Source organism: Cryptotermes secundus, unplaced genomic scaffold (genome assembly GCF_002891405.2).
Source record: "Cryptotermes secundus unplaced genomic scaffold, Csec_1.0 scaffold178, whole genome shotgun sequence".
In the NCBI taxonomy this organism is placed as follows: Eukaryota; Metazoa; Arthropoda; class Insecta; order Blattodea; family Kalotermitidae; genus Cryptotermes; species Cryptotermes secundus.
Genome location: NW_019728499.1, coordinates 139,355 through 151,910, shown reverse-complemented (window position 1 = coordinate 151,910; position 12,556 = coordinate 139,355). Strand labels below are relative to the sequence as shown.

At 36.4% G+C, this 12,556-nt stretch overlaps 1 protein-coding gene across 6 annotated transcripts in view; it reads left to right on the top strand.

Moving 5' to 3' along the window:
* Positions 1-2,079: 2,079 nt before the first annotated feature.
* Positions 2,080-12,556, top strand: part of LOC111865167 (neuropathy target esterase sws) — a 74,925-nt gene continuing 64,448 nt past the window's right edge. For 3 of the 6 annotated variants that reach the window (XM_023852957.2, XM_023852956.2, XM_023852952.2), the window contains exons 1-6: positions 2,080-2,387; positions 2,643-2,727; positions 3,523-3,626; positions 6,803-6,919; positions 8,271-8,368; positions 11,320-11,414. In XM_023852957.2, the coding sequence (XP_023708725.1) occupies positions 2,286-2,387; positions 2,643-2,727; positions 3,523-3,626; positions 6,803-6,919; positions 8,271-8,368; positions 11,320-11,414 (601 nt within the window). In that variant the 5' untranslated portion in view covers positions 2,080-2,285. Of the gene's footprint in view, positions 2,388-2,642; positions 2,728-3,522; positions 3,627-6,802; positions 6,920-8,270; positions 8,369-11,307; positions 11,415-12,556 lie in introns of all 6 variants that reach the window. The other 3 variants (XM_023852955.2, XM_023852953.2, XM_023852951.2) reach the window with 1 other exon arrangement.

Sequence of the window (12,556 nt, the reverse complement as noted above, 5' to 3'; positions counted from 1 at the left end):
AAATCACATACATTAGTCAATTAACATAGATAATACGAGTAGAATAAAAAACTTATAATTAATAAACGTAATTTAAAAAGAACATTACTATAAAAACTTAAAATTAATACAATTTCATTCAGATTACCCAAATTAACTGAATTAAATGCGTTATAAATTTACACACTTATGACCAATTATCTTTCATTCTTTCTTTCATTTTCCCATAAATCAAAACACATTGATACAGGACTCATCATATACATACATACATATCCTCCACTTTCCATAAACATCCATACAGGCAACACCCAGGATGTGGAAATTGTCACCAAACACATACACAAAGTCACACAATGAAGATCACCCACATTAACTATCTAACACATACAACAATACGAGGCAAAAAGATAATATACTGATTAACAGACATAATTCACAAGTAACCACAATACAACCTCTCACATCTCCCATACCAACTATATTAAAATACAGTGTTAAAACATTCAAATTTATGTACATTTGTAATTAAAATACTCATTTAATGCATAAAGAGAGTTAGCATGTAAAAATCTTTTTAAGGAACGCTCAAAGGATTTCTGGTTATTAGATAATTGAGCTCTTTAGGCAGATGATTGTAGATTTTATACCCGAATAATGTGCACCCTTTTGAACTTTAGTAAGAGAAGTACTCGGTGGAAATATGTTAACATTCTGTCTGGTATCAATATTATGTACTTATGTATTTCTTGTAAACAGATATATATTATTTATAGTGTGTTGCATCAAGGAATATATGTAGTGAGAACACAAAGGCAGAATTTTCATTTCCTTGAAAGAGTCTCTACATGAATCTCTTTTCTTTAATCCAAGCATAATCCTTATAACTTTCTTTTGGATCATAAAAAGTTTTGTCCTGCATGAAGAACTGCCCCAGAAGATAATTCCATATGTCATCACAGAATGTAGATAAGCAAATAAAATCATTCTTAAGCTACCTACGATATCATAGGTTTAACCAGCAACACGAACTCAATTTAGTAACAAGGTAATAAATATGATTCTTCCAACACAGCCTATTATCAATATTTAGGCCTAAAAATTTGATACACTCTAAGTTAGTCGGTAAATTTTGATCAATATTATTATGCATATTATGATCCTCATAGTTCATTTAAGTGAACTGGAGAGTGTGGGTTTTATGAATATTTAATTTTAACAGATTGGTTCTGAACCATTTATTAATATTGCAAAATATTCTGGTCATGGTTGATTTGTAGTCAGCGTATTCTGGATTAGTCACTATTATACTTGTATCGTCTGCATATAAGAATATGTTTGTTCCATTAATTGAAACCTTAGTTATATCATTTGTATACAAGAGGAAAATAAGTGGGCCAAGAACTGAACCTTGGGGTACACCAAATTGTACTTCTGCCCAACTAGATGAGCTATTAAAAGAACTGTTAGGGCCAAGGGTTACTCTTTGATATCTTCCATTCAGGTAAGATTTAATTAAGGCACCAAACTTGCCAGTTATTCCATAAAACTCCATAATTTTTTGGTAAGTATATCATGATTGACTCAATCAAAGGCTTTGTGTAAGTCGCAAAATATTTGCTTTTGGTATTCTTCTACTAATTTGAAAGATGCTTTTTCTGTAGATGAATGCCCGCATCACTGTGTTAGCATGAACAATGGGTACAACACAGCAACTTACTGAAGTAAAATTAAATAATATCTCCCTTAATTAGTTCCAGTAGATCATCAAAGCATTCAATTGGCATCCGACAGTAAACACAGAATCGTTCTTCATGTTGTTGCAGTTGCCGTTATAAAGTATGAAATTCTCCTTCATGTTGACGAAGCAGATTATGGTCGTGAATTCGCGTTTTCTTACGCTTCTCTCTGAAAAATATATTAATTGTGATGTTAATATTTGTAATAATTGTACACAATAAAAGGAATATTTACCTTGCTTCCCCCTGCTCCTCATGAAGCTCATGAACTACCGCTGCCAAAATCAACGCTTCTTCCGGATGACAGAATCGATGCATCGTTTACGCCGGTGACCGCCACTGCCATTGCGCCCTCCACCGCCATCGCGATCATCGCGATCGCTCTGGTGCCTCTGGTGTGTGTGAGCTTTACGGTTTTGTTGCTTTTGACCTTTTGACGGTTCTCGAGCTCTCAAGGCTCTCAAGTACCTAATGTAATCTGTCGTCTGCCTTGTCGGTTTTATCAGTTATTGGGAGTGGGTTGTGGTAGAGTAAAGAAAAGGTCGGAGTACGGCTTCAGAAGTAACAATGGAAGTTGTAAAGATGCTAAGTCATGTAAATGACACAATTGGATCTCTTGTATTATCGACATGGCTCGGAAACTTTGTTGTAAACTTGCAAGACAATCAGGTAGATTTATTTACTACACTCAGTAACCCATTGAACATTTTGTGAACCTGAGGTGTCATATTTTCAGTGTTTTGATATGTAGAAACACTGCTCTAATTTGTCAGCCTTATGAAGTGTCATTTGGAATATTCAGAAAGAAATATAGCAGTGAGACTAGTCAAGCGTATGTGACAAGTATAGAATAGAACAGATTAGAGTAGATAGGTGTGTGTATGTACTGAACATTGTGTTTGTTTTTCATGTATTTGTTTACAGGGCATATACCTATTAATAATTGGCTTGTTTTTAACGGTTGTCATTGGCTGTACATTGGTGCTTGCTCGAAAATGGAAAAACAAAGGCAAGTCTTCACATGTTACTGGTATAGATAATCATTCATATGTGTATATGCAAGGCTGTATCAGGTTTTATATGCACGGTACAGAAAAGAATTTAGGATCTCTTATAAATTTTTCTATGATATAATAAAAATAAACAAGTGCTTGAGTGATTTTCTCAGTTTTATTGCATTTGTATGGAACACTAATGAAAAATTTGTACTCATTGCCACATTTCCAAGGCTATATGTACACAATTCTGATATGTGGTAGTGAAAATTGATTCCATAATCTGATGTTACCATAACTGCTGTTAGGTACTTACATATTCAAAACTGTAAGATGTCAAGTAACTTAGGCATGCTGGAAGATTTTCAAAGTACAAAGGTCCAGTTCTTAAGAACCATATCCAAGCATGATTTCATGGTCATATAGTTAGAAAACAGTGGCTCCTCTGCTGGCATGCAACTTTCTTCTGGATTACTTTATGATATAGCATATGAGTAATGTAATAATTAAGGCCGCGCCATAGCCCAAGTGGTTAGTCACTGGCTTCCCGTTGCGGCGGCCTGGGTTCGATCTCGGGTCTGGTCAAGTGGGATTTGTGGTGGACAAAGCGGCACTGGGGCAGGTATTCTCTGAGTACTTCAGTTTCCCCTGCCAATCTTCACTCCACCAATTGCCCCACAGTCACCCTCACCTATCATGTGGGGCTGGTACAATAGGCCAGAAGTGACTGCAGTACAAGGGACTTAGTCCCACCTCACTAGCAATAAAAAAAATGTAATAATTATGGTATTGTTTCTTTATTATTGTAGAATTCTTGCCAGAAGTAAAAGAATTTGTAGGTGTTGGATCAACAAGACCTCGCTTTAGAAAAAGGGATAAAGTTCTGTTCTATGGCCGTAAAATGCTACGGAAGGTATGTGTACCAACTTTTGAAAAATATCCAAAAATTTTATCAGCCAAGCTATTATGTGTGTTTTTTTTGTTTGGCCAACAAAATTGATGTAACTTGAAAAACAGGCGTATGTACTGCTTAAATGCTTTATTTATGTACTGGGGGATCTTTCCCTGATGTGAAACTGACCTCACCTTCATGTAGTACTGAGGTGAAGAATGGTTGACCTATATCTCCGCTCCCCCACATGTCTTCCTGACATAGTGCGTAAATAATTACACACAGGGAAAATTTACATTTTGTATGTACCAACACAAGTTATAACCCTCCCTCTCAATACCATTTTGCAGTGTTGTGCAATATAAGCTGAGGAACAGCTTCACAGTATGGTAACCAAGTAATCAAACATGATCTGCATTCCTGTGTTCTGTTTTTACCATGTTTTGAGATTCATGATAATCTTGTTGATTCTTTATACATTCTTCACATCATGGAAACTGTAATTGTAAGGATCCAAATTATTAAATGAGTGATACTTGACATGTCACATGATCCGAAGTGTACCCTAAAACAGTATGTATGTAGTAAGATGTCATTTGCATTAATAACAATTGTGTGTGTGACTAAACTGACCAAGTTAAGTTCAGGTCTAAAAATGAAAGCCATACTGGGAAATTAACCACCATACACTCTGCCACATAAACATCAGTATGAACCAAGCTACAGAGAAAGTGAATGGCATAGTCAAAATGCAATACAAAATTTCATTTGTATGCTTACATACTTATTCCATTGAGCAGAGATCTTCTTGAGAAGCTGATAGTCACACACAGTCACTGGTTAGTGAATTTTCCTCATTCAAGGATACTGGTATTAGCATTGACTTAAGACTCCTTTTGAGCAAGTTGGCTGTATATGGACTTGGTGGTAAAACTTTAAGATGGTTGAAATCATATTTGGGAAATAGAAGGCAAAGAGTGGAATTGTATACTAATGGGAATGAAAAATGTTGTTCAGGATGGGAGATTGTTGAATATGGAGTGCCGCAGGGCTCGATTTTGGGTCCCTTGCTGTTTCTTTTATATATCAATGACCTGTCATCAGCATTAAATACTGATGATAGGTTATTGTTGTATGCAGACGATACAAGCATAGTAGTGTCTGGTATTGATATTGATGAAATCCAAGTAAGGTCTAACTTAGTGTTGAATTCTTTAAGCCGTTGGTTTGCAGTTAATGGCCTGTCTCTAAATCTGAAGAAAACTAAAGTGGTAAAATTTGATACAACTAATCGAGATAATATGTCTATACATTTAAAGTTTAATGATGAGATATTGCATCAGGAAACCCACGTTAAATTCTTGGGCATTGAAATTGATAAGACCCTGAATTGGAAGTCACAGATTGAATCGATGCTGTCCAGATTGGGCAAGGCATGCTTTGCAATAAGAAACATGAAATTGTATAGCAATATTGAAACACTAAAGATGATTTACCATGCATACTTTCATTCAATTATGAGATATGGGATAGTATTTTGGGGAAACTCGTGGGAGGCTAAGAAGATTTTTCTTTTACAAAAAAGGGCCATCAGGATAATGTTGGGAATGAAACCCAGAGAATCATGTAGAACAGTTTTTAAAAAATTAAAAATTTTGACATTGGCTTCTCAATATATTTTATCTTTAATGATACTAATGGTAAACAATCTGGGGCATTATACTTTTAATCATACAATTCATGGTAAATCAACAAGACAAGTTAGAAACCTTCATGTTCCTCAATCGCATCTAACAAAGAGGCAAAAAGGGGTCTATTGTATGAGTGTAAAAGTTTTTAATAGTTTGCCTGATTTTTTAATTGAGTTGGTACATGACAAAAAACAGTTTATTGAGAAACTAAAGGATGTATTGCTTCAAAACCCTTCTTATACTGTTGAGGAATTCCTGCTTTTCTGTCAAGACCTGTCAAGAGGTGTCTGACAGTGTACACTTCATTTAACTCTATGTCCTTGGCTGTGCTCACATATTCTTGCTGCAATTTGTATTGCTTTTTAACTATTGTATGTGTACTTGTTGCAATTTGTATTGCTTTTTAACTATTGTATGTGTACTTGTTGCAATTTGTATTGCTTTTTAACTATTGTATGTGTATTTGCTGCAATCTGTATTTCCTTTTAACAATTTTATGTGTTTTTTTTGACAAGTATGGATTATATATGCTAGTGATTTTGTTTGTGAATGTACATGCTTCCAATGTCTTGTTGGCTTGTTGACATGTTTTATATTCTGTGCCTGTGCACATTTGTGAATAATCTGAAACGCAAATGTATATGTATGTATGTATGAGAGACGAGTGTTTTAGTTACCTCAAGCACTCAGACCATTGATGGGTCCTACTCTTATTAGGACCCTTCAGAGAACCTTGACTGTAATGCTAGAGCCAGAACCATAACCATCTTGATTGAAACCTTCTTGATGTCTGTTGGCTCTAATCAGGCAGAACCAAAGATCTGTATTCAGTGCTTAGCTGAAGCTGAACATTGCCAAAGAATGTGGTAGGTTTCCTTCTCCTGCCCACATTTCCTACACATGGCACTTTCCAGTAGGCCCATAGCGTGTGGGTGCCACCACATTAATAAAAAAACATGGTGACTGTATAAACACTCAGATGAGCATGGCTGTTGCTACTTGTTAAAGCGTTCTGTATGGTAGTGCATCATAAAAAAATATGCAAGTTTAATTAAGGTGAAACTATTCAGTATTTATCAGCATGGCAATGCTGTGAGGTTATCTGACAAATTTATTGTAATGATGTAAGTCACAGTTCATAAAAGAGGGTTGTTGTTGATTATTGTAATAATAATAACAACGGTGTTGGTAATGACGATAATCTGTATGTAGCATGTTTATATTTGCAAGAATTAACAAATATTGACTTGAGTAGAATTTGATCCTGTGAATGTTCACAAGCTCAGCATGCTAATGAACAAGCTAACTTCTATTTTATCAATGGATTAACTTATATTATTGTACCTAAATGTAACAGAAATGCAAGAGTTAAAGGACTGGAAGTCTTCGCAGCAGTCTGTGTGAGTTCTGCCCAGCAGTCCTTGTTTAAGTCTTAAAATTGCATTAATTTAGAAATTAAAATTTTGGCAGGTTGTGTCTTCATTATTTTATGAAATTTTATTTTAGGTGAAATCAATATCAGGCCAAGTTCATGGGGTTCAAGGCAAAAAACGTAAAATGGTTATGAGGTTTGCGAGAAGATTGTTGCAACTTAAAAAGGATTCAACGCCTGTACAACTTACGGTGAGAAATGTTTTTTTACTGACATGTGTCAGTTACTTCCTGCAGATAATGATACATTTTATATAGGCATAGAAGTACTAAGAGCTTTTGAATCATTATTTATTAGGTGTCATCAATGTTTAAGTCGAGTCAGAGTGAGATAAATGTTGGGCTTTAAGTGGTCCAGTAGCATTTTGTGCATTTTCATTGCTTCCATCCTGCAAGGAATGTATATTGCCTAAAATATGATCGTAGTCGTCATGAATGAAGTTCATCCAAATAGTTGTCATAATTCCTAACTGAAAGAGGTTAATGAACTATGCTCAGTCCTGTGACATTGGTGGCATGTCAGTACTTCCACACTGTGTAGATTGGAGGCTTTCTGCTAGCATTGGCTACTTTATTGCAGTACACACTGAAATGTGTATTCTTTGAACTAACACACATAATCTGTCTGGTAGATTTTGTTCAAAATATCATCTCTCATCTTGTAACATGCCTAATAGTGTTGAAAGGGCTGATGTTTAATGAGAAATTATTCTTTTTATAGAGATCTGCCTTCGTACCAACACTGTTTTTCAGAAGGTTGATCAAACTTGTCTCTTAAAAATTTTTTTCTTTTGTTCCTGTTCAGCTTGTTGAGACCATTTTTTTATTCATAACATTTCATCAGTCAGTGACATCTTCAAAGAAATAAACAGACGGTAAGCTTTCAAATATGACATGGTATAAGGAAGAATTTATTTTGAAGAGTTCGAATAGTGGTGTATTATACTATTATTATATTATTATTGTGCTTCTATACATTGTCCATTGTCTAGTATTCTGAAAGAAGACAATGTTTCAGAAGCTAGAGCTGTTTCTGTTCTCAGGTGAAAAGAGAAAGAGGCATATACTAGACCTTGGCCCAGTGATTGAAATAGCTCCACACAACGGACCCAGAGGTGCTTTTCCACTCTTTCACTTGAAGATGGAAATGATGTGTTCTTTCAGAATACTGAATGATGGACAAAGTTCAGAAACTTAAATCCTGAAAGAAGAGCTCCCTTTGCTCTGAGTGGCCAGCGCAGGAACCACAGAAATAGGAATCTGCTGTACTGCCCTTAATCTGTTAAAAACAAGTAACATATAAAAGAGAGCCATTGTCCATGTCAGAAACTCCTACCACCGGCATTCATGTGCCTAGTGTGGTATCAGAGACTCTGGGATATTTTTGGCCTGTAGTCTGCCAGAGCTTGTGAGATTGCTGTTTCATTAGAGTTATTAATGTAATGAATGAAGTGAAATAGTAGTTTCAGTATAAAACCCATGTACTGACTTTGTGTTATCAGCATTTACCTCTCTAAAACAGTTACAATTTATTATATTTCAGGTACTGGAACCCCCAGCAGAGTACCTAGAAGAAGATGTTACAAGTAAAGATGACCAGAGGGTTCCTCCTGATGCTCTTTATATGCTGCAGAGCATCAGGTATTATACTAAATACTTTATAATATTGTCCTTAGTGGGAACTTGGTCGTAGCTTGGTCAGAAGGAAAGGATTGGTGTACTGTTTTCTATTCATTTTAAATAATATGCTGTACAAGATGGATGGACGAAATTTTGGAACTATTGCCTACTTTTTAATTTCATGGGGTGGAATGAGGCTGAGTATACTTGGTATGCTGGCCTCCAATTGGCTTATTGCACCATCCCCAATTGATAGATGAGCATGGAGCATGTGGTGGAAAGAGAATTGCCAGGGGAAACTGAAGTACTCGGAGAAAACCTGCCCTAGTGCCACTTTGTTCACCACAAATCCTGCATGACCTGACCTGGGATCAAACCCAGGCTACTGCAGTAGGAAGCCAGCAACTAACCACTGGGGTTGTGGTATGACCCAACTGTTGCATAATTTTTGGAACTGTTTATCCTTGTTTCTTATGGAAATCATGTGATTGATGTGTTCTGTTATTTTTGTATATCATTTGGTTGTTTTTACAAAACAAAAAATTTGCCTGTGGTTCTGTATGCATGTGAAACTTGGTCTCTGACATCAAGGGAGGAACATAGACTGAGGGTGTTTGAGAACAGGGTACTGGGCAGAATATTTGGATCAAAGATGGATGAAGTGACAGGAGGTTGGAGAAGACTGCATTATGAGGAGCTTCATAACTTGTACTCTTCTCCATGTATAATTAGAATGATCAAGTCAAGGAGGATGAGGTGGGCAGGTCATGTAACATGAATGGGAGAGACAAATACGTATAGGATATTGGTGGGAAAGCCAGAAAGAAAGACCACAGGGAAGACCAAGGTGAAGGTGGGTGGACAATATTAGAATGGATCTTAGAGAGATAGGATGGGATGGTATGGATTGGATGGATGTGGCTCAGGTTAGGTACCAGTGGAGGGCTCTTGTGAACATGGTGATGAACCTTCAGGTTCCACAATATGCTGGAAAATTCTTGAGTAGCTGCAGAATTGGCAGCTCCTCCAGAAGGGCTCAGCCCCATGAGTAAGTAAGTAAGTAAGTAAGTAATTACTTACTCATGTAACATGTTGTGAAATAACAGGTAAAATTGAGTGCACTACAAGACAGACACGGCATACATATCATGGATGAAGTAAGTAATTTGGTTGTTTTACAATGCTGGATCAGTTTCTCAGACTATGTAGCATCAGGTGGGGTATGGGATTATGATATGAGAAAATTTGAAGAGATCTGAAATGAAGTGATCTTGGCCTGTTTTAACACATCGCATATGGATCACCTAGAAAGCTGTGGTTTCTGTCTCATATATTTATTGCTGACAGTTCATGTACTTTGTCATTGTCTCAGGCACATGGAAGATGATCTTGCTTGTTCACTGTCTCAAGGTTAGACCCAGTAGTTGCCTGATGCAGGGTATTTGCCTCCAAATTAGAATTAGCCAGACTACAATCTCGATATTTGTGATGCCTTGTAGATAGACACTAGGATCTCTAGAGGAACCTGCTGTCTGCATCTTTAGGTCGGTCTCAAGATGGAGGCAAAAGGTTCCTCTGAAAAGTTGGTGCCTGTTCACAGAACTGCATGGTGTCACATCTAAGAAGACCATAGTCTTTGTAGTCCCCTCTGAGATCCTCAAATGTCACTTGAATCTGTCCCTCCTAGATACAGTAACTGTTCGAAGCAGTATTGCCACTGAATCAGCTGCTATATGCCTTGTTTTCTTTTTGACTTTCATCAGTATTAAACATGGTTTAATGTAGGAATGTTGTAGTAGATATTTTTTCTGAGTTATATGCAGATGAGTGAAGATGAAATGAATTGTACAGAGACTTCAGAGTGCTGTACCCACAAAAAGATCAGGTAAATGCTCAACACCTTGTTGTCATGTCTTCGGTTTTTACATTTTAAGAAAATGCTTTACATTCATATTCTTTTAAGACATGTACTCAGATTTATGGGGTTTATGGTTGTTAATATGAACGAGAATGATATCAGTGGGTTTTAAGCGATTGAGGAGGTTAGGTTTGTTGCTTTGAAACACAAGCTGTTAAAGCAGTCACATAATCGTGTGTCATAAGTCATATACCAAAGGATTGCCACTTTTCTGCAGAATTTGTGTTTGGTTCCAAGAGGGCAACCAACATATATGACAGCTGTCACTTTATTTCCTGAGAAGACAGAAGTTTTAAGAACTGACAAAAGAAATAACTTTTAAGGACAATTGTGAAAAATACCACTTTTGTAGTGAGGTGAAGATCGGAGTTCTGCAATGCTTATACAAATGTGACAAGAATTTTGAGACAGGAACAGAGGGGCTCAACTTTTGGTGTGTCATATGCCTTTATGTTCATGGGGCTGTCAAAGTAAACTATCATTTTATTTGTGTTATATATGTTCATATGCATTCTTTTGTAAATAATTGTTTCCTCACAAAGTCACTTAACTTTTTAAGATATTTTGAGATGAGGCTGTAAAGAAATTGATATTTTTACTTCATAATTTTTATTTGATTTTAATGGACTGGATTATTGGCGTTTATTTGCTTTTTCTTCTGTTCTTGAGAGTATATATAGGTACCAAATGAAACAGATTAGTACATTTTAAATAAATATGCAGAAAGGAATAGATAACTGTGATTTAATATGTCTACATTCTTTCAAGACTCTTATAATAAAGGATTAATAGCATTATGTTTTAGCCTCAGGAGCTCATACCTCAGATCATTCTCAGTCAGTAATGTTATATGAATATAGGTCTCGGTGGTTATGAAGCAATTAAATTTGGAATTCAAGAGTGGTTTGGATGTAGGTCATGTTAATTTCATGTTGGTAGTAATGTTTGTTGGTATGTTAGAAGGTGTACTTTTGGAAACATTTTTATCATGTTATAATTTTGAAGTTCCATTATGACAATTAATAAGTTAATTCTTTTGAAGTTTCATTTTCAGGGTGTTTGGCCATTTTGAGAAACCAGTGTTCCTGAAACTCTGCAAGCATACAGAAATAATGAATTTGCCTGCAGGATCATACCTGTTTAAAATTGGTAGGTTATACAAAACTGATAGCATAGTTGGTATAGCAACTGGCTTCGGGCTGGATGACTGAGGGGTCAGAGTTCAAGTCCTGGTAGGGTCAAGAATTTTCTGTCCTCCACGTTGTCCAGACCTGTTCTGGGGTCCACCCAACCCTCCTATCCAATGGGTGCTGGGGGGGGAAGGGGTAAAGCGGCAGGGTCATGAAGCTGACCGCCCACCTCCAGCTAGTACTGACGTCAAAAAATGTGGGTCTATACATTCACTCCTCCGCACGCCTTCATGGCATAGTGCTCAATTAGTTAAGTACAAGGACCACTTTTATTATTTGATTGTAAACAAGTGTGTTTATGTAAGATTTGATGTTTTCACGGCAGTGACTATGAAGAAAGCAGTCTTCTAGGATGTGGCGCCGTGTAGATATTGTGTTAACTGATGTTTTGGAGGAACGTATTGCCTCCATCTTCAGGGTAGAAGAAAAAAAAAGAAGAAACTCTGGAAGTGAGGAACTGGCGTGAGCAAGTGCTCACAGAGTACTCTGTGAGCACATCCCAGAAGACTGCTTTCTTTCAAGTGTGTTTATATCTGTCCTTAATTCTTTGAGTATTTGACAATTTTTTTTCAACTGCATGTATTGAATTTTTTCTTTTATAATCTGACATCACATTATGTATGAGCTTTGAGATATATTTGCCCATGTCTATGAAACTTTACATGTCTTCAAGTTAGGGACGGTGAAGACAGCCTTCATATAGAGATGGTAGCTGTGAACACTTTGAATAAGCAGTCAACATCAGACAGGTGTTGCTCTCCATCTTGTTATTTGGTTTAGGGGGCTGATAACCTCTTAAAACAGAGTCTAAGGTCCAGTGACGAACTGCTGTGCATATGGTAATGAATATTGGATCCTATAAAAGGTGTAAATTTCATGACCAGTTGAGTGACTGTCAGCTGCTTGTTAAGGACTTTACCCCTTTGATTTATATATATATATATATGTCACAACCTTTTTTTTTTTTTTTTTTGCTAAACATTTGAAACATAAGATTTATGCTCTGAAGAAATCAGGTCAGAGTTCATTTTTGAAAGAAAAGTGTATATTATTATGCTTAGATATCTGTAGGTATGCAGGGAGAACCCTGTTAATTTTGCT